General features: G+C 40.4%; 1 protein-coding gene across 2 annotated transcripts in view; it reads right to left on the reverse strand.

Annotated features, from left to right (window-relative positions):
• Positions 1 to 19,564, reverse strand: part of SNX13 (sorting nexin 13) — an 882,412-nt gene that overhangs the window by 326,191 nt on the left and 536,657 nt on the right. For both annotated transcript variants that reach the window (XM_053714126.1, XM_053714125.1), the window contains exon 15: positions 7,294 to 7,426. In XM_053714126.1, the coding sequence (XP_053570101.1) occupies positions 7,294 to 7,426 (133 nt within the window). The remainder of the gene's footprint in view (positions 1 to 7,293; positions 7,427 to 19,564) is intronic.

The raw sequence follows: 19,564 nt of genomic DNA on the forward strand, positions 1-19,564 counted from the left end.
CTGGTCTAGATTTATCTGAGGAGATAAATCTGCATAATCCCCATTCCACTGACCAAGCATGCACAGCTGCAGTGGTCTGAGATGAAAGTGAGCAAACGGAATGATATCCATTGCCGCTACCATTAATCCAATTACCTCCATACACTGAGCCACTGATGGCCGAGGAATGGACTGAAGTGCTCGGCAAGTATTTAGAATCTTTGATTTTCTCACCTACCGAGTCTATCAGAGTTCCCAAGAAGGGAACCCTTGTCTGTGGAACTAGTGAACTCTTCTCTATGTTCACCTTCCAACCGTGAGTTCTCAGGAAAGACAACACTGTGTCAGTGTGAGATTTTGTCAGTTGATAAGTTGACGCCTGGATCAGAATATCATTCAGATAAGGCGCCACTGCTATGCCTCGCGGTCTGAGAAATGCCAGAAGCGACCCTAAAACCTTTGTGAAGATTCTGGGTGCTGTGGCCAACCCGAAGGGAAGAGCCACAAACTGATAAAGTTTGCCCAGGAAGGCAAATCTTAGAAACTGATGATGATCCTTGTGAATAGGAATATGAAGGTAAGCATCCTTCAAATCCACGGTAGTCATATATTGACCCTCCTGGATCATTGGTAAGATTGTTCGTATAGTCTCCATCTTGAACGATGAGACTCTGAGAAACTTGTTTAGACACTTGAGATCTAAAATGGGTCTGAAAGTTCCCTCTTTTTTGGGAACCACGAAAAGATTTCAGTAAAATCCCTGTCCCGGTTTTGGAACGGGACAAATTACTCCCATGGTATAGAGGTCTTTTACACAGCGTAAGAACGCCTCTCTTTTTATCTGGTCTACAGATAATCTTGAAAGATGAAATCTCCCTCTTGGGAGAAAGTCCTTGAATTCCAGTTGATAACGGTGGGTCACGATTCCCAGCGCCCAGGGGTCCTGAACATCTCTTGCCCAAGCCTGAGCAAAGAAAGAAAGTCTGCCCCCCACTAGATCCGGTCCCGGATCGGGTGCCACCCCTTCATGCTGTCTTTGTAGCAGCAGTGGGCTTCTTGGATTGTTTACCTTTATTCCAAGTCTGGTTGGGTCTCCAGACTGACTTAGATTGGGCAAAATTCCCTTCCTGCTTTGTGGAAGAAGAGGAAACAGAGGGTCCTCCTTTATAATTCCGAAAGGAGCGAAAATTATTCTGTTTACCCCTCATCTTAACAGACTTATCCTGAGGCAGGACATGGCCTTTGCCTCCAATAATGTCAGAAATGATTTCCTTCAATTCAGGCCCGAAAAGGGTCTTCCCTTTGAAGGGAATAGCTAAAAGTTTAGATTTTGATGTCACATCAGCAGACCAAGATTTGAGCCATAACGCTCTACGCGCTAGAATAGTAAATCCTGCATTTTTTGCAGCTAATTTGGCAATTTGAAAAGCAGCATCAGTAATGAAAGAATTAGCTAGCTTAAGAGCCTTAATTCTATCCAAAATGTCATCTAACTGAGTTTCAACCTTTAGAGACTCTTCAAGAGCCTCAAACCAAAAAGCTGCTGCAGTAGTTACTGGAACAATGCAGGCCGTAGGCTGTAAAAGAAAATACAGATTAATAAATAATTTCTTTAGAAGACCCTTTAACTTTTAATCCATAGGGTCTTTGAAAGCACAACTGTTCTCAATGGGTATAGTTGTACGCTTAGCCAGGGTAGATATAGCTCCCTCTACCTTAGGGACCGTTTGCCACGAGTCCTGAATGGTGTCTGCTAATGGAAACATTTTCTTAAAATTAGGAGGGGGAGAAAGCGGTATACCTGGTCTATCCCATTCCTTTTTTATAATTTCCGAAATTCTTTTAGAAACTGGAAAAACACCAGTGTAAGTAGGCACCTCTAGATATTTGTCCATCTTACACAATTTCTCTGGTGGTATCACAATAGGGTCACAATCATCCAGAGTTGCTAAAACCTCCCGAAGTAACAGGCAGAGGTGTTCAAGCTTAAATTTAAAGGACGTAACGTCTGAATCTGTCTGAGGTAACACATTCCCTGAGTCTGAAAGCTCTCCCTCAGACAGCAATTCCCTGACCCCCAACTCAGAACACTGTGAGGGTACATCGGAAATAGCTAATAAAGCATCAGAGGATTCAGTATTTACATTAATACCTGACCTACTGCGTTTACCCTGCAACACTGGTAATTTAGACAATACATCTGTAAGGGTAGTTGACATAACTGCAGCCATCTCCTGCAGAGTAAAGGAATTAGACGCACTAGAGGTACTTGGCGACGCTTGTGTGGGCGTTAAAGGTTGTGACACTTGGGGAGAATTGGATGGCATATCCTGATTCTCTTCAGACTGAGAATCATCCTTAGGCACACTTTCTTGACCTAAAATATGGTCTTTACAATGTAAGGCCCTTTCAGTACAAGAGGTACACAATGTTAGAGGGGGTTCCACAATAGCTTCTAAACACATAGAACAATGAGATTCCTCAATGTCAGACATGTTGAACAGACTAGTAATAACCACAGAAGTCGTTTAAACACTTTATTTATTGCTTTAAATAAATTTTTGAAAAACATGTACTGCACCTTTAAGAAATAAAAAGTGAACAATTTTTCTAAAACTGCTTAAATAACGTTAATTTGTCTCAAAAATTAACTTAAACTCGTTGGTTTATCCAAAAATTACTGCACCCCAGTAGTAAGGGGAGAAATAAGGCTCTAAAGTTAAATCAGAAAAATGTCAGTTTACACACAAAATACCCCCTGCACCTGCCTACCTGCCCCCAGGGTACTTCGAAATGACTTGCCAACACTGCAGACCAGAGATACACGGTCCAGGAGCAACCGGAGTTACTGCTTGCTGCTTCTTAGTCAGAAGGAAGTGAGCATCTGAGCACGCGAAAACAAGCCCCGCCCCTTATGGCCGATGCCGGAGTAGGCCCAAAAACAACCGCATGGTGAAGCGGTTTTACACACAAGCTAAGTGGAACCATATACACCCCAAAACACATCCCAGCAAGTCATACTGGTTATCTGCAAACATAAAAAACTCTATCAACCGTTTTTCTTTTTGCCTCTCCCATAGTGTCATATAATGCCCTTATAATGTCAACTTAGAAAAAAAAAAAAAAAAGGGACTCCAGTAACACCCCTCTGTATAACAGGTCTACTGCTTACCCCATTCCCTTACAGGGAAATAAATGCCAGCCAGTTCTGATATATCAAGTCTGCACAGAAATAAAGGGCTGCACATACCTTAATGCTGCTTGTAGCATGAAACCGGTCTCCACACTGAAGATGTCTCTTGTGTTACCTTCAGAAGTCTTGTGGGAACCAGCGTGGATCTTAGTTACAGCTGCTAAGATCATCAACCTCAGGGCAGAAATCTTCTTCCATAACCCCGTGAGGCAAATAGTACACACCGGTACCATTTAAAATAAAAAAACTTCTTGATTGAAGAAAATAAAACTAACACCTCACTTTACCTCTTCCTAGTATAACACAGGCAAAGAGAATGATTGGGGTGGAGGGGAAGGGAGGAGCTATATATACAGCTCTTTGCCACTTCCGGTTAGCAGGAGGATAATATCCCACAAGTAAGGATGAAATCCGTGGACTCGTCGTATCTTGTAGAAGAAAAGGAAATTTATGCTTGCCTGATAAATTGATTTCTTCTACGATACGACGCGTCCACGGGCCTCCCTGTCAATTTAAGACAGATTATAGTTTTTTATTATTTACAACTTCAGTCACCTCTGCACCTTTTAGCTTTTCCTTTTTCTTCCTTAAGCCTTCGGTGGAATGACTGGGGGTGGAGGGGAAGGGAGGAGCTATATATACAGCTCTGCTGTGGTGCTCTTTGCGGCTTCCTGTTAGCAGGAGGATAATATCCCACAAGTAAGGATGAAATCCGTGGACTTGTCGTATCTTGTAGAAGAAATCATGCTTGTAGCAATATATTCCATTTTCTTCAGACACCAAAAACGTCACCTACTCCATTGACAGAGGCAAAGAGAATGACTGGGGGTTGTGGGTAAGGGAACAGTTTAGCTGTGATGCTATTTGCCTCCTCCTGCTGGCCAGGAGTGATATTCCCAACAGTAATTAATGATTCCGTGGACTCACCGTGTCTTAAAAAAGAAAAGGAAAATTATTCTGTTAAAACAATAATTTGTAGTTGGATTGTTCAATGTATCACTAAGGCCTATCATATCAACAAGGTTCCAGTTCAAAGAGTTTAGGGCTCACTCTTCTAGGGTAGTCTCTAAATCCTGGGCAGTGAAGATAGAGATCATAGGTAGGGAAAAGATATCCCAATTTTCTCACATTTTAGAAGTTAGATGTATGACAAGCAGTAGAACCCAACTTTGGGAGTAGAATATATTTTGCAGCTCTTATGTCCTTTTTTCTTTGCGGCAGTTATTGTTTACTATTGTTATTATTTACCTACCCTTTATCTGGCACTGCTTTGTTAATTGATCATTTCTGGTAAGTACTGACAAAATTATCAAAGATACAGCAATTATATATATATATATATATATATATATATATATATATACACATACATACATACACACACACACACTCATATACACACACATATATACAATTGTTGTTCTCTTTGACTCTCCTCTGAAGAGTGGCAACATGGGGGCCTCAAAACAACTACCAAATGACCTGAAAACAAAGATTGTTCAACATTATGGTTTAGGGGAAGGCTACAAAAATCTATTGCAGAGATTTAAGCTGTCAGTGTCCACTGTAAGGAACATAGTGAGGAAATGGAAGACCACAGGCACAGTTCTTGTTAAGGCCAGAAGTGGCAGGCCAAGTAAAATATTAGAGAGGCAAAGGCAAAGGATGGTGAGAACGGTCAAACACAGCCCACAGAGCACCTCCATAGACCTACAACGTCATCTTGCTGCAGATGGTGTCACTGTGCATCGTTTAACAATTCAGCACACTTTGCACAAGGAGAAGCTATATGGGAGAGTGAAGCGGAAGAAGCCTTTTCTGCACACACGCCACAAACATAGTCGCTTGAGGTATGCAAACGCACATTTGGACAAGCCAGCTTCATTTTGGAAGGTGGTGTGGACTGATGAAACAAAGATTGAGTTATTTGGTCATAACAAAGGGCATTATGCATGGCAGCAAAAGAACACAGCGTTTCAAGACAAACACTTGCTACCCACAGTAAAATTTGGTGGATTTTCCATCATGCTGTGAGGCTGTGTGGCCAGTGCCGGTACTGGCAATCTTGTGAAAGTTGAGGATCGCATGGATTCCACTCATATCAGCAGATACTTGAGAATAATGTTGAGGAATCAGTCACAAAGTTGAAGTTATGCCGGTGTTGGATAATTTAACAAGACAACGACCCAAAAACACTGCTCAAAATCTACTCTGGCATTTATGCAGAGGAACAAGTACAATGTTCTGGAATGGCCATCCCAGTCCCCAGACCTGAATATAATTGAAAATCTGTGGGGTGATTTAAAGAGGGCTGTCACTGAACTGGAGATGTTTTGCAAGGAGGAATGGTCCAAAACACCTTCGTCCAGAATCCAGACACTCATTACAGGCTATAGGAAGCTTCTAGAGGCTATTATTTCTGCTAAAGGAGGCTCTACTAAATATTGATGCAATATTTCTGTTGGGGTGCTCAAATTTATGCACCTGTCTAATTTCGTTTTGATGCATATTGCACATTTTCTGTTAATCCAATAAACCTCATTTCACTACTGAAATATTACTGTGTCCTTCAGTTATTTGATAGATCAAAATGAAATTGCTGATCCAAACACCCAATTATTTATAAATGAAAATCAGAAATTGTCAGGGGTGCCTAAACTTTTGCACACACACACACACACACACACACACATATATATATATATATATATATATATATATATATATATATATATATAAAAATATATATATATATATAAAAATATATATATATATATATATATATATATAAAGATATAGAATTAGCGCTAAAGGACCCAAAAATATGGTACTGGCTTCTAAAATCACAACAATATATTATTTATATATTATGGTGAATAGGATATAATCCTGTTTAAAGAGTGTGGGCTCAGTTAACACTGACTGCAGTCACTTCTTTTTGAATGCAGTGCTGATGTGCTGAGTCCTATTGCTAAAAACAATGTTTTATTAAGTATGTATAAAAACACAGTGAAAAAATGCACAAAAATAATAATTTAAAAAAAACATACATAAAACAAAGTTAATGCAGTTATTTTCTCTGGGTCTGGCTTTCTGACTGAAACTAACTCTTAGAAAGTATGTAACAGTCAGATGCCAGATCAATGAATGGACAGAGTAACAAATATTATTTAATCAGTGTAAAAAACATATATTTTGGGATTTAATGCAATGAATAAAAATTCATTTAAAGGGGGAGAACATTCATGGGATTGTGCCTATAAAATTGCTTGTGTTAAAAAAGTTAATATAAAAGAGCCAAGAAGCGTCTAATTAATACTGGGGGATATTTAAAAACTATTAGCTGCAGACTGAATGAGCTAACATATTAGTAGTGCGCACTACAATGAAAATATAACAATCGTAAAAAGTTTTAATATAACAAAAAAATCCTTGTGAAGCACCTAATGTATAGTTTATAAATTCATATGAAAGTCTAAAAATGCAAAACTTATCTCGATGGGTTGGAATAATCGTGGGCATAGGACCCACGAAACGCGTAAGCACGCAGCACGCGAGAACTCAGTGATGTCACTTCCGTTTCTTGCCACGGATCCACTTCCGGTTTCTCCGTAAACGCAAACGCCGGTGAAACTTTTGGGCTCCATCCACTATACACCAACGATTATTCCAACCCATCGAGATAAGTTTTACATTTTTAGACTATCATATGAACTTATAAACTATACATTGGCCTGCTAAGGGGTGTCTGCTTTACACAGGTAACAGAGTATTCTGGTTCTATCCATGCCCTTTGGGCGCTAGGTTCATTTCTAGTGAGTATTAGTGTTCTACAAATAAATGAGAATAATGATTGTCTACTGATATGAACCTAGGTGTAGCAGTTGAGGTATATTTTAATTAATATGCATAGAGTGTAATTTAAAGTTATGCACAAACATACACTATAGGTTAGTTTGAACTTAAGCAGATTAAACATAAGCTAATATAATTATATTATAATTATATGCATCATGTTTTTTATTTACTCATATGCTATATGGGATGATCACTTGCATAACATTTTATTTACAAAGTACTAGCAGAAAAATGAAGCAATCTCAAAAAAATAGTTACAATACCTCCATCTCCATCATCAGATCCTCTGAAACTTGGCTCCTTTAACATGTCAAGCTCTGCAAGCATTCGGATATATAGAGGATTGTGTCGAAACGAAGGGTAAAACTTTTCATCCCGTAGCATCATGTCATAAACCTTATTGTATGAGGGATAAAATAATAACATTTATATACAGTGCTTGTTTCTAGTGTTAGAATATCTGAAATGCAACAAATATAAACAACAACAACTGGAAGAAACCTTTATGATATATTCATTACAAATATGAGGCTGCTTTAAAATTAGATGGATTTGTTTTGCGTTTGGAAAGAGCACTTAAACTGGATTGTACTTGTTGCCTATTCCACTATATGACAAATGTTCTGGTGGACACAAAACAAGATGACTTTTCTTAATCTTTTTTTTATTATATTATGACCCTGGGGTTCCTGGCATCTTACAAATAGAACGAGAAGCATTCTCTTAATCTTTCATTTGTTCAGTTCAATATGCTACAATCAGCAGAGTAATTAGTGCACAAAATAGAATTGCCAAGGATGTTCAATGATTTATTTCGAATTTGTTGTCCAATGGGATGCATATTACTGTTACGTTTAAGAGGCAGCATCACTTAAGCCATTTTGAGCTACAGAAGTTGTCTCAGAGGCTGCCCATTGTCTAGGGAATGATTTAAGTACTACTGGGTATGTAGAGAAATTTAACAGCAAGAGAAACCATTTAGTATTGTGGCTCAGCAATACTGTCTCGGACAGCTTAGAAAAAAAAATCGGGACTAAAGGGATAGGAAATGGTTCAGACAGAACATGACATTTTAAGACACTTTTAAATTTACTTCAATTGTAAAATGTGATTCATTTTCTTGGTATCCCTTGTTGAAAAAGAATACACACATATCCAGCTCTAGTCAAAGCTAGCAGCTGATTGGTTAAATAAAAAGAGAGAAGCGCTCAACCTGGGAATGAACAATAGCATAATAGCTTGTTCTATGGCTAGTTACCACCCAAGAAGCAGTCTTTTTTTGCTCAATATGTGCCTTTCACAGAGAAGAACTTTCCTGTAGCATATTAGTCTGATTATGACTAAACAGGACAGACCAGCACCGAAATACCAGGCAATAACTCTCTGAACGAGAGAAACGGCAAAACCCCAGACATACGTTTCAGCCTAGTGTGGGCCTCGTCAGTGAGGTGCAGCCATATCCCTCTAGGCACACTGAGCAACGGGTCCACGTCTGGATTCCCGCATCACACTTAGGGAGACTGTGAAGTCAGGATCAGACTGATATGCTTCAGGAAAGTTCTTCTCTGTGAAAGGCACATGTTGAGCAAAAAGAGGCTGCTTCTTGGGTGGTAACTAGCCATAGAACAAGCTATTATGCTATTGTTCGTTCCCAGGTTGAGCGCTTCTCTATTTTTATTTATGCAAATTATGACATTTGGGAAAGTCTCCCTAAGTGTGATTCAGGAATCTAGACGTGGACCCGTTGCTCAGTGTGCCTAGAGGATATGGCTGCACCTCACTGACGAGGCCCACAATAGGCCGAAACGTACGGCTGGGGTTTTGCTGTTTCTCTCATTCAGAGAGGGATTGCCTGGTATTTCGGGGCTGGACTGTACTGTGAAGTCAGGATCAGACTGATATGCTTCAGGAAAGTTCTTCTCTGTGAAAGGCACATGTTGAGCAAAAATAGGCTGCTTCTTGGGTGGTTAGTTACTAGCCATAGAACAAGCTATTATGCTATTGTTCGTTCCCAGGTTGAGCGCTTCTCTCTTTTTATTTAAGCTGCTGATTGGTGCCTGCACAAATTTGTCTCTTGTGATTGGCTAACTAGATGTGTGCAGATAGCTGCCAGTAGTGCAATGCTGTTCCTTCAGCAAAGGATAAAGAGAGAATGAAGCAAATTTGATAACAAAAGTAAATTGGAAAGTTTTTTTTAAATTGAATGTTCTATCCAAATTATGAAATAAACTTTTGGGGTTTCTTACTCTATTAATGTAACCATGCATATAATGTATTTAAAAAGTACAGGATAGCATGATAATTTAACACTTGAGTTTTCGGATTATAGCATAAATTTATAATTATGACATATAATTACATTGATATCATCAAATTAAAAAAATACTATATGCTTGTCTGTTAAATGACAGTGTACTTCATAAAATAACATACAAAATAAAGACAATATTATAGCTGCCAGGCACAAAGTACTAGGTATTTTGTTTTGGATTTTGTTTTCTAGGTGGTTATAACAAGATTTACACAAACTAATAAATCAGTTTCATCATACTTAGTGACAACAATATCAGCGCAGTTGGGTGCATGCTCTAAATTCTGGAGCAGAAAGGAAAAACTCTCAGAAGTATAAGACAGGCCATTAAATGGTTCCATTTCAAGTTTGAAGAAACATTTATTGTTAAAGGGAAACCAAATTCAGTCTGTTTTATAGTTGTAAAAACAAAAAACATAATTTATGCTTACCTGATAAATTTATTTCTCTTGTGGTGTATCCAGTCCACGGATCATCCATTACTTGTGGGATATTCTCCTTCCCAACAGGAAGTTGCAAGAGGATCACCCACAGCAGAGCTGCTATATAGCTCCTCCCCTAACTGTCATATCCAGTCATTCGACCACAACTAGCCGAGAAAGGAGAAACCATAGGGTGCAGTGGTGACTGTAGTTTAAAATTTAGACCTGCCTTAAAAGGACAGGGTGGGCCATGGACTGGATACACCACAAGAGAAATAAATTTATCAGGTAAGCATAAATTATGTTTTCTCTTGTTAGGTGTATCCAGTCCACGGATCATCCATTACTTGTGGGATACCAATACCAAAGCTAAAGTACACGGATGAAGGGAGGGACAAGGCAGGTACTTAAACGGAAGGGACCACTGCCTGTAGAACCTTTCTCCCAAAAATAGCCTCCGAAGAAGCAAAAGTATCAAATTTGTAAAATTTTGAAAAGGTATGAAGCGAAGACCAAGTCGCCGCTTTGCAAATCTGTTCAACAGAAGCCCCATTTTTAAAGGCCCAGGTGAAAGCCACAGCTCTAGTAGAATGAGCTGTAATCCTTTCAGGGGGCTGCTGTCCTGCAGTCTAATAGGCTAAGCGTATTACGCTCCGAAGCCAAAAAGAAAGAGAGGTTGCAGAAGCCTTTTGCCCTCTCCTCTGTCCAGAGTAAACAACAAACAGCGAAGATGTTTGACGAAAATCTTTAGTCGCTTGTAAGTAAAACTTTAAAGCACGGACTATGTCCAAATTATGTAAAAGACGTTCCTTCTTTGAAGAAGGATTAGGACACAATGATGGAACAACAATCTCTTGATTGATATTCTTGTTGGAAACTACCTTAGGTAAAAACCCAGGTTTTGTACGCAGAACTACTTTATCTGTATGGAAAATCAGATAAGGAGAATCACATTGTAAAGCTGATAACTCAGAGACTCTACGAGCCAAGGAAATAGCCATCAAAAACAGAACTTTCCAAGATAAAAGTTTGATATCAATGGAATGAAGGGGTTCAAACGGAACTCCTTGAAGAACCTTAAGAACCAAGTTTAAGCTCCATGGAGGAGCAACAGGTTTAAACACAGGCTTAATTCTAACCAAAGCCTGACAAAATGCCTGGACGTCTGGAACCTCTGCCAGACGCTTGTGCAAAAGGATAGACAGAGCAGAAATCTGTCCCTTTAAAGAACTAGCTGATAATCCTTTATCCAAACCCTCTTGGAGAAAGGACAATATCCTAGGAATCCTAACCTTACTCCATGAGTAATTCTTGGATTCACACTAATGAAGATATTTGCGCCATATCTTATGGTAGATTTTCCTGGTTACAGGCTTTCGTGCCTGTATTAAGGTATCAATGACTGACTCAGAGAAGCCACGCCTTGATAAAATCAAGCGTTCAATCTCCAGGCAGTCAGTCTCAGAGAAATTAGATTTGGATGATTGAAAGGACCTTGTATTAGAAGGTCCTGCCTCAGAGGCAGAGTCCAAGGTGGAAAGGATGACATGTCCACCAGGTCTTCATACCAGGTCCTGCGTGGCCACGCAGGCGCGATCAAGATCACCGATGCTCTCTCTTGTTTGATTTTGGCAATCAGTCGAGGGAGCAGAGGAAACGGTGGAAACACATAAGCCAGGTTGAAGAACCACGGTGCTGCTAGAGCATCTATCAGCGGCGCTTCTGGGTCCCTGGACCTGGATCCGTAACAAGGAAGCTTGGCGTTCTGGCGAGACGCCATGAGATCCAATTCTGGTGTGCCCCAACGATTAACCAATTGAGCAAACACCTCCGGATGGAGTTCCCACTCCCCCGGATGAAAAGTCTGACGACTTAGAAAATCCGCCTCCCAGTTCTCTACACCTGGGATATGGATCGCTGATAGATGGCAAGAGTGAGTCTCTGCCCAGTGAATTATCTTGGAGACTTCTAACATTGCTAGGGAGCTCCTGATCCCCCCTTGATGGTTGATGTAAGCCACAGTCGTGATGTTGTCCGATTGAAATCTGATGAACCTCAGGGTTGCTAACTGAGGCCAAGCTAGAAGAGCATTGAATATTGCTCTTAACTCCAGAATATTTATTGGGAGGAGTTTCTCCTCCTGAGTCCACGATCCCTGAGCCTTCAGGGAATTCCAGACTGCACCCCAACCTAGAAGGCTGGCATCTGTTGTTACAATTGTCCAATCTGGCCTGCGAAAGGTCATACCTTTGGACAGATGGACCCGAGATAGCCACCAGAGAAGAGAATCTCTGGTCTCATGATCCAGATTTAGCAGAGGGGACAAATCTGTGTAATCCCCATTCCACTGACTGAGCATGCATTATTGCAGCGGTCTGAGATGTAGGCGCGCAAATGGCACTATGTCCATCGCCGCTACAATTAAGCCGATCACTTCCATGCACTGAGCCACCAAAGGGCGCGGAATGTAGTGAAGAACACGGCAGGAATTTAGAAGCTTTGATAACCTGGACTCCGTCAGGTAAATTTTCATTTCTACAGAATATATCAGAGTTCCTAGGAAGGAAACCCTTGTGAGGGGTGATAGAGAACTCTTTCCCTCGTTCACTTTCCACCCATGCAACCTCAGAAATGCCAACACTATGTCCGTATGAGATTTGGCAATTTGGAAGTTTGACGCCTGTATCAGGATGTCGTCTAGATAAGGGGCCACTGCTATGACCCGTGGTCTTAGGACTGCCAGAAGAGACCCCAGAACCTTTGTAAAAATTCTTGGGGCTGTAGCTAACCCGAAGGGAAGAGCCACAAACTGGTAATGCCTGTCTAGAAAGGCAAACCTGATGATGATCTTTGTGAATCGGTATGTGAAGGTAAGCATCCTTCAAATCCACTGTGGTCATGTACTGACCCTCCTGGATCATAGGTAGGATTGTCCGAATAGTTTCCATTTTGAACGATGGAACTCTGAGGAATTTGTTTAAGATCTTTAGATCCAAAATTGGTCTGAAGGTTCCCTCTTTTTTGGGAACCACAAACCGATTTGAATAAAATCCCTGTCCTTGTTCCATCTGTGGAACTGGATGGATAACTCCCATTATTAGGAGGTCTTGCACACAGAGTAAGAATGCCTCTTTCTTTATCTGGTTTACAGATAATCTCGAAAGGTGAAATCTCCCTTGTGGGGGGGAAGCTTTTAAGTCCAGAAGATATCCCTGAGATATGATCTCCAACGCCCAGGGATCCTGAACATCTCTTGCCCACGCCTGGGCGAAGAGAGAAAGTCTGCCCCCTACTAGATCCGTTGCCGGATAGGGGGCCGTTACTTCATGCTGTCTTAGAGGCAGCAGCAGGCTTTCTGGCCTGCTTGCCTTTGCTCCAGGCCTGGTTACATTTCCAGGCCGGCTTGGATTGCGCAAAAGTTCCCTCTTGTTTTGTAGCAGAGGAAGTTGATGCTGCACCTGCCTTGAAGTTTCGAAAGGCACGAAAATTAGACTGTTTGGCCCTTGATTTGACCCTGTCCTGAGGAAGGATATGACCCTTACCTCCAGTAATGTCAGCAATAATTTCCTTCAAACAAGGCCCGAATAGGGTCTGCCCCTTGAATGGAATGTTAAGTAATTTAGACTTTGAAGTCACGTCAGCTGACCAAGATTTAAGCCATAGCGCCCTACGCGCCTGGATGGCGAATCCAGAATTCTTAGCCGTTAGTTTAGTCAAATGAACAATGGCATTAGAAACAAAAGAATTAGCTAGCTTAAGTGTTCTAAGCTTGTCAAGTATTTCAGTCAATGGAGTAGCTGTCTGAAAGGCCTCTTCCAGAGACTCAAACCAGAACGCCGCAGCAGCAGTGATAGGAGCAATGCATGCAAGGGGCTGCAGGATAAAACCTTGTTGAATAAACATTTTCTTAAGGTAACCTTTTAATTTTTTATCCATTGGATCTGAAAAAGCACAACTGTCCTCGACAGGGATAGTGGTACGCTTTGCTAAAGTAGAAACTGCTCCCTCCACCTTAGGGACCGTCTGCCATAAGTCCCGTGTGGTGGCGTCTATTGGAAACATTTTTCTAAAAATAGGAGGGGGGGGGAAACGGCACACCGGGTCTGTCCCACTCCTTAGTAATAATTTCTCTAAACCTTTTAGGTATTGGAAAAACGTCAGTACACACAGGCACAGCGTAGTATTTATCCAGTCTACACAATTTCTCTGGCACTGCAATTGTGTCACAGTCATTCAGAGCAGCTAAAACCTCTCCAAGCAACACCCGGAGGTTCTCAAGCTTAACTTTAAAAGTAGACATATCTGAATCAGGTTTCCCCGAGTCAGAGACGTCACCCACAGACTGAAGCTCTCCTTCCTCAGCTTCTGCATATTGTGACACAGTATCAGACATGGGCTTTAAGGCATCTGCGCGCTCTGTACTATGTCTAACCCCAGAGCTATCGTGCTTTTCTCTGAATTCAGGCAGTCTGGCTAATACCGCTGACAGGGTATTATCCATGATTGCCGCCATGTCCTGCAAAGTAATCGCTATGGGCGTCTTTGATGTACTTGGCGCCATTTTAGCGGGAGTCCCTTGAGCGGGAGTCAAAGGGTCCGACACATGGGGAGAGTTAGTCGGCATAACTTCCCCCTCGTCAGAATCCTCTGGTGATAATTCTTTTAAAGATAACAGCTGATCTTTATTGTTTAAAGTGAAATCAATACATTTAGTACACATTCTCCTATGGGGTTCCACCATGGCTTTTAAACATAATGAACAAGGAGTTTCCTCTATGTCAGACATGTTTATACAGACTAGCAATGAAACTAGCAAACTTGAAAAACACTTTAAATCAAGTTAACAAGCAATATAAAAAAAACATTACTGTGCCTTTAAGAGAAACAAATTTTGCCAAAATTTGAAATAACAGTGAAAAAAGGCAGTTAAACTAACAAAATTTTTACAGTGTATGTAACAAGTTAGCAGAGCATTGCACCCACTTGCAAATGGATGATTAACCCCTTAATACAAAAAACAGATTAACAAAACGAAAAATATGTTTTTTAAACAGTCATAACAACTGCCACAGGGGACTGCTGAGGGAAGCTGAATGTCACAGTTTGTAATTTTAACTGCACCAACTGTAACTTTTATACTATAACAGTGGAAAGCCTCAGGAAACTGTTTCTAGGCAAAAATAAAGCCAGCCATGTGGAAAAAACTAGGCCCCAATAAATTTTATCACCAAAGCATATATAAAAACGATTAAACATGCCACCAAACGTTTTATATTGCACATTAATCAGAGTATATACCTCTGATAGCAAGCCTGATACTAGTCGCTATTAAATCACTGTATTTAGGCTTTAACTTACATTAATCCGGTATCAGCAGCATTTTCTAGCAAATTCCATCCCTAGAAAAAACTTAACTGCACATACCTTATTGCAGGATACCCTGCACGCCATTCTCCCTCTGAAGTTACCTCACTCCTCAGACATATGTGAGAACGGCAGTGGATCTTAGTTACTTCTGCTAAGATCATAGAAAAACGCAGGCAGATTCTTCTTCTAAATGCTGCCTGAGATAAAACAGTACACTCCGGTACCATTTAAAAACAATAAATTTTTGATTGAAGAAAAAACTAACTATATTTTACCACTTTCCTCTAACTACCTCCAGCTATGTTGAGAGCTTGCAAGAGAATGACTGGATATGGCAGTTAGGGGAGGAGCTATATAGCAGCTCTGCTGTGGGTGATCCTCTTGCAACTTCCTGTTGGGAAGGAGAATATCGCACAAGTAATGGATGATCCGTGGACTGGATACACCTAACAAGAGAAAAACACTAAGCAGTGGGTTATATGTTATAGAAATATTTGCAATATATGTTATTTAGCATTTTTATTATAAAAGGATTTTACCTTTTGTTATTTTTAACATTTGTGAAGGGTCCATTACTTCTTGTGACAAACCCAACAAGGGGCTGTGGTATCTACAGGAAGGCCAAGGAACAGCTTTTCCTTTGAAGTGTTGTTAAGAGACATCTGTTTAGCTGTAATCAGTTTTTTGCACATACTCAGAGGACTTTTGTTGCAGAAATCATGTGACAGTAACATTTATTTAAATACTGTAAAAGTATAGTTTGGCTGCAGAACTGCATCCTGCTAACTATCACGGAAGGCCCTCACTTGAAGTGAGAAAGTATTACTAAGACAAGTCTAGGGAATCATGTTGGCATTTGGACAAGGAAGCTCAAATGCAAAGATCTTGTGAAACCATGCAAATATAAATACCATTTAATCCTTTACACACGTGTCAGTTCCTAGACCTTTTGCAAAGTCTTGAAAATTATTTTATCCCAAAGTAGTTGCCATTGTAGTTTGATAAGACTATAGTGACATTCATAAATCTGGCCAAACCTTTCATCTTTTTTTGAACACAGCACTTCTTCTTGTATGGAAACAAACAAAAAAAAAAGTACTCCCAAAGCTACAAGATTGTGAGTCACAGCTCAAAAGGCCTTTTTACCAGGTACCATATATGTATGGTATACCATGATAGATAGATAGATAGATAGATAGATATATCACCAGTCTCGGGTGTTAACCATAAAGATCTGTTATCAATGGCAACCAGCTGCAGCCAGAAAATAAACATAGAAGCAAAACAAATGAGCACATTAACAATCTCAAGTAAAAATAATTTGTTGTCAATAAACCCAGTAACACAGACAAGACAGCCAAACACAAATTAGGTGAGTCACACAAGCCACAGTAAAACCTTGCAGAGTGGAAGACATTTTAAGAGTGTTTTCTTCTCCACAGAATGTGTAAAGAAAAAACATAATTTATGTAAGAACTTACCTGATAAATTCATTTCTTTCATATTAGCAAGAGTCCATGAGCTAGTGACGTATGGGGATATGCATTCCTACCAGGAGGGGCAAAGTTTCCCAAACCTCGAAATGCCTATAAATACACCCCTCACCCACACCCACAATTCAGTTTAACGAATAGCCAAGAAGTGGGGTGATAAGAAAGGAGCGAAAGCATCAAAATAAGGAATTGGAATAATTGTGCTTTATACAAAAAAATCATAACCACCACAAAAAAAGGGTGGGCCTCATGGACTCGCTAATATGAAAGAAATTAATTTATCAGTTCTTACATAAATTATGTTTTCTTTCATGTAATTAGCAAGAGTCCATGAGCTAGTGACGTATGGGATAATAAATACCCAAGATGTGGAACTTCCACGCAAGAGTCACTAGAGAGGGAGGGATAAAATAAAGACAGCCAATTCCGCTGAAAAATAATAATCCACAACCCAAAACAAAAGTTTTAATCTCAATAATGAAAAAAACTGAAATTATAAGCAGAAGAATCAAACTGAAACAGCTGCCTGAAGTACTTTTCTACCAAAAACTGCTTCAGAAGAAGAAAACACATCAAAATGGAAGAATTTAGTAAAAGTATGCAGAGAAGACCAAGTTGCTGCTTTGCAAATCTGATCAACAGAAGCTTCATTCCTAAACGCCCAGGAAGTAGAAACTGACCTAATAGAATGAGCCGTAATTCTTTGAGGCGGGGATTTACCCGACTCTACATAAGCATGATGAATCAAAGACTTTAACCAAGACGCCAAAGAAATGGCGGAGGCCTTCTGACCTTTTCTGGACCCAGAAAAGATAACAAATAGACTAGAAGTCTTTCTAAAATCTTTAGTAGCTTCAACATAATATTTCAAAGCTCTTACTACATCCAAAGAATGTAAAGATCTCTCCTTAGAATTCTTAGGATTAGGACACAATGAAGGAACAACAATTTCTCTACTAATGTTGTTAGAATTCACAACCTTAGGTAAAAATTTAAATGAAGTCCGCAACACTGCCTTATCCTGATGAAAAATCAGAAAAGGAGATTCACAAGAAAGAGCAGATAACTCAGAAACTCTTCTAGCAGAAGAGATGGCCAAAAGGAACAGAACTTTCCAAGAAAGTAATTTAATGTCCAGAGAATGAATAAGTTCAAACGGAAAAGCTTGTAAAGCCCTCAGAACCAAATTAAGACTCCAAGGAGCAGAGATTGACTTAATAAACAGGTTTGATACGAACCAAAGCCTGTACAAAACAATGAATATCAGGAAGATTAGCAATCTTTCTGTGAAAAAGAACAGAAAGAGCAGAGATTTGTCCTTTGAAGGAACTTGCAGACAAACCTTTATCCAAACCATCCTGAAGAAACTGTAAAATTCTAGGAATTCTAAAAGAATGCCAGGAGAATTTATGAGAAGAACACCAAGAAATGTAAGTCTTCCAGACTCAATAATAAATCCTCCTAGACACAGATCTACGAGCCTGTAACATAGTATTAATTACTGAGTCAGAGAAACCTCTATGACTAAGAATCAAGCGTTCAATTTCCATACCTTCAAATTTAATGATTTGAGATCCTGATGGAAAAAAGGGCCTTAAGATAGAAGGTCTGGTCTTAACGGAAGAGTCCAAGGTTGGCAACTGGCCATCCGAATGAGATCCGCATACCAAAACCTGTGAGTCCATGCTGGAGCCACCAGCAGTACAAACGAATGTTCCATTAGAATTTTGGAAATCACTTTTGGAAGAAGAACTAGAGGCGGAAAGATATAGGCAGGATGATAATTCCAAGCAAGCGACAACGCGACAACGCGTCCACTGCCTCCGCCTGCGGATCCCTGGATCTGGACAGATACCTGGGAAGTTTCTTGTTTAGATGAGAGGCCATCAGATCTATTTCTGGAAGTCCCCAGATTTGAACAATCTGCAGAAATACCTCTGGGTGAAGGGACTATTCGCCCGGCTGTAACGTCTGGCGACTGAGATAATCCGCTTCCCAATTGTCTACACCTGGGATGTGAACTGCAGAGATTAGACAGGAGCTGGATTCCGCCCATACAAGTATCTGAGATACTTCTTTCATAGCCTGAGGACTGTGAGTCCCACCCTGATGATTGACATATGCCACGGTTGTGACATTGTCTGTCTGAAAACAAATAAACGATTCTCTCTTCAGAAGAGGCCAGAACTGAAGAGCTCTGAAAATCGCACAGAGTTGCAAAATGTTGATTGGTAATCTCGCCTCCTGAGATTCCCAAACCCCCTGCACTGTCAGAGATCCCCATACAGCTCCCCAACCTGACAGACTCGCATCTGTTGAGATCACAGTCCAGGTTGGATGAACAAAAGAAGCCCCTTGGACTAAACGATGGTGATCTATCCACCACGTCAGAGAGTGTCGTACATTGGGATTTAAGGATATTAATTGTGATATCTTTGTATAATCCCTGCACCATTGGTTCAGCATACAAAGCTGAAGAGGTCGCATGTGAAAACGAGCAAAGGGGATCGCGTCCGATGCAGCAGTCATGAGACCTAGAATTTCCATGCATAAAGCTACCGAAGGGAATGATTGAGACTGAAGGTTTCGACAGGCTGAAACCAATTTCAGACGTCTCTTTTCTGTTAGAGACAAGGTCATGGACACTGAATCTATTTGAAAACCCAAAAAGGTTACCTGAGTCTGAGGAATCAATGAACTCTTTGATAAATTGATCCTCCAACCATGTCTTTGAAGAAACAACACAAGTTGATTCGTATGAGATTCTGCAGAATGTGAAGACTGAGCAAGTACCAAGATATCGTCCAAATAAGGAAATACCGCAATACCCTGTTCTCTGATTACAGAGAGAAGGGCACCGAGAACCTTTGAAAAGATCCTTGGAGCTGTTGCTAGGCCAAACGGAAGGGCAACAAACTGGTAATGCTTGTCTAGAAAAGAG

This window comes from Bombina bombina, chromosome 5, assembly GCF_027579735.1.
Source record: "Bombina bombina isolate aBomBom1 chromosome 5, aBomBom1.pri, whole genome shotgun sequence".
Taxonomy (NCBI): Eukaryota; Metazoa; Chordata; class Amphibia; order Anura; family Bombinatoridae; genus Bombina; species Bombina bombina.